Below are 2,256 nucleotides of genomic sequence, written 5' to 3'. Positions count from 1 at the left end.
TAGCGTCTATTCCCATCTCTGTTCAATATTTTCTTATATGAAATGTTCATGCCAGAAGACTCAACCATTAATAGAAGAAAATTATGTCTCTCAAGTTCATGCCTCATCAATTATCAAATATAGAAAATGTTATAAAGAAGTTTCACATTATATAACAAAGTTTACAGGAAAGTCACCAAGTTTTTTTGACTTAGTCATCTCATTTTTGATAGATTGCAAAGGTCGACTGCAAAGAAGTACTAGACATCATATGTAATCTGGAATCTGAGGGTCAGGATAACACAGCATTTGTTCTTTGTACGACTTACCTTACCCAGCAGCTCCAAACTGCAAGTGTATATTGTTCTTGGTAAGTATATTTAGTTTTTATGTATTTTATTGTTAATACATAGTATAGCATTTAGGGTTTATGTAAAACATTTTGTTTCAAATATAAAATCTAAGCAAATTTAGTAATGACCTGTGAATAAAATCTTGCTTCTAAGCAAAATCATTTAATTAAAAATATCGTTGGGTTAATCTAGTCAAGAAAAGGTAAATGTTTCTCTTGATCATCCTATAGAGGGTTATCTGTTATCTTTAATATGTCTCCTACCTTGAAGATAAAATTATGTCAATATGGAACAGATCGGTCTTAGATTGTTTTCCTTTATGTTTGTTAGACTCTTCTGGTAGTCGGTCCCCCCTCTTATTCAGAAACCCACTAATGAAAAGGATTAAATTATCTAGGTTTCTAGGTCAAAGTAGCACTAGAAAAGGAAATCTATATGAGTAGCAATCTCTTTTGCAACTTTGGTACTGTTTAGCTGAATTACATTATTTTGGTTTTAATTCAGTTTATCTCTTGTTTGCCTACCAGAGTACTTAGTTGCTAAAAAGGAAATAATAAGTGTACCCATGGTTCTTTCATCCTACCTGTATTGACTCTATTTAAGCCAAAGGGACAAACCTGATCCATAAGAAACTTCTAAAATGTAAGACACAGGTCAGTAAGTATCAGATTAGTGGTATGGATGATGCTGTAGGAGATTAGAGAAAGGTGCTCAGTGTACACCAGAGTATTTAAGAAAGGTGTCAGGGAGGAAGTAATATTTGAACTTTAATTCTAAGAATGGGTTGGATATACATAATCTTAGAGGAGCTGTGAGTATTTCAGAACCTAAGGATGGCTTAAGTTGGAAACAAGCATTTTGTTTATAGAAAAACCAGATAAAGTCTTTTGTATAGTTCAGCCCTCATTTGCTCTCCCTCTGGATCATCTGTGTATATTTGTATAGTTTTACTGTTATTACCATTTTGTATATTACTGTAGTTCTTTTTGTTTACTGTTTAATATAGAATATTATTTTGTATACTGTAAATTATCTCACCCAATCCTCATAATGATTATTGTACGGATGAGGCAATGAGGTCCCTATGGACCAGAAAAATCTTGTGATTACTCAAGGTCTCTGGAATCTCTAGACCTGAGATTCAAGCCTAGAGTTTTGGACTGCTGATCAGTGCTTTTCTTTTACGCACTTGTTTTCTTGGTGCACAAACCAAAATTCAAATTGTAGTCTTCTACCACAAAGTCCGCTATGCTAGAGGTACATCTCCTATGAGAAAGGAGTTATTTGGATAGGGACTTAAATATATTTTGCAATAATCATTGTGGGTATTTTGTTAGGAAACCGAAAAAGAGGTGATATAAATAAAAAGAATTGTTAAGCAGTGTGAGTTTTTTGATCACTCAATCAAATAGAAGAGTTTTTTTTCATGAACCAGATATCTAGATATATCTAGATACAGAACTAAATATATCAGTAAAACATATATTTAGTTCAAGATCAAACCGCTATTTTTCTTGTTGTAGTTCAATTAATTTCTTTGTCTATAATGAAAAAATATCTGCTAATTATAGCTAGGTTTTCAATGCAAAGAATAAATAAAATCATATAGAATGTGTTATAGATTATAAATGTTTTAAAAAATATATTCACACAGTTCTATTAATATTCCTGATACAGCTTTCTTTTTACAGTGACGCATAAAATTTTTTTTCCTCTTCTTCACTCAGCTTCCATTTGCTCTGGCAAAGATGTTAGTGGCTCTAGGATTAATGCTGTTCCTCTACAGCAGGAAGGGATTAATAGGGATTTCCCTTTGTGGCCTCCTGAGGAGCTATAATGAGCAAAGGAAAGAAAATCTTAAGTCTCTTCATGCTTTATTAAAAGTAAGCTCCTTCCAAGCAATTCAAAGAGAAATAGCATCTAA

At 32.4% G+C, this 2,256-nt stretch overlaps 1 protein-coding gene across 1 annotated transcript in view; it reads left to right on the top strand.

Moving 5' to 3' along the window:
• The window catches only part of RLF (rearranged L-myc fusion), a 76,547-nt gene that overhangs the window by 59,421 nt on the left and 14,870 nt on the right, over positions 1-2,256 (top strand). The window contains exon 6 of the mRNA XM_012646775.1: positions 213-349. Within this exon, the coding sequence (XP_012502229.1) occupies positions 213-349 (137 nt within the window). The remainder of the gene's footprint in view (positions 1-212; positions 350-2,256) is intronic.

This window comes from Propithecus coquereli, unplaced genomic scaffold (genome assembly GCF_000956105.1).
Source record: "Propithecus coquereli isolate 6110/MARCELLA unplaced genomic scaffold, Pcoq_1.0 Scaffold249, whole genome shotgun sequence".
NCBI classification, from domain to species: Eukaryota; Metazoa; Chordata; class Mammalia; order Primates; family Indriidae; genus Propithecus; species Propithecus coquereli.
This window is presented reverse-complemented; position numbering and strand designations above follow the sequence as displayed.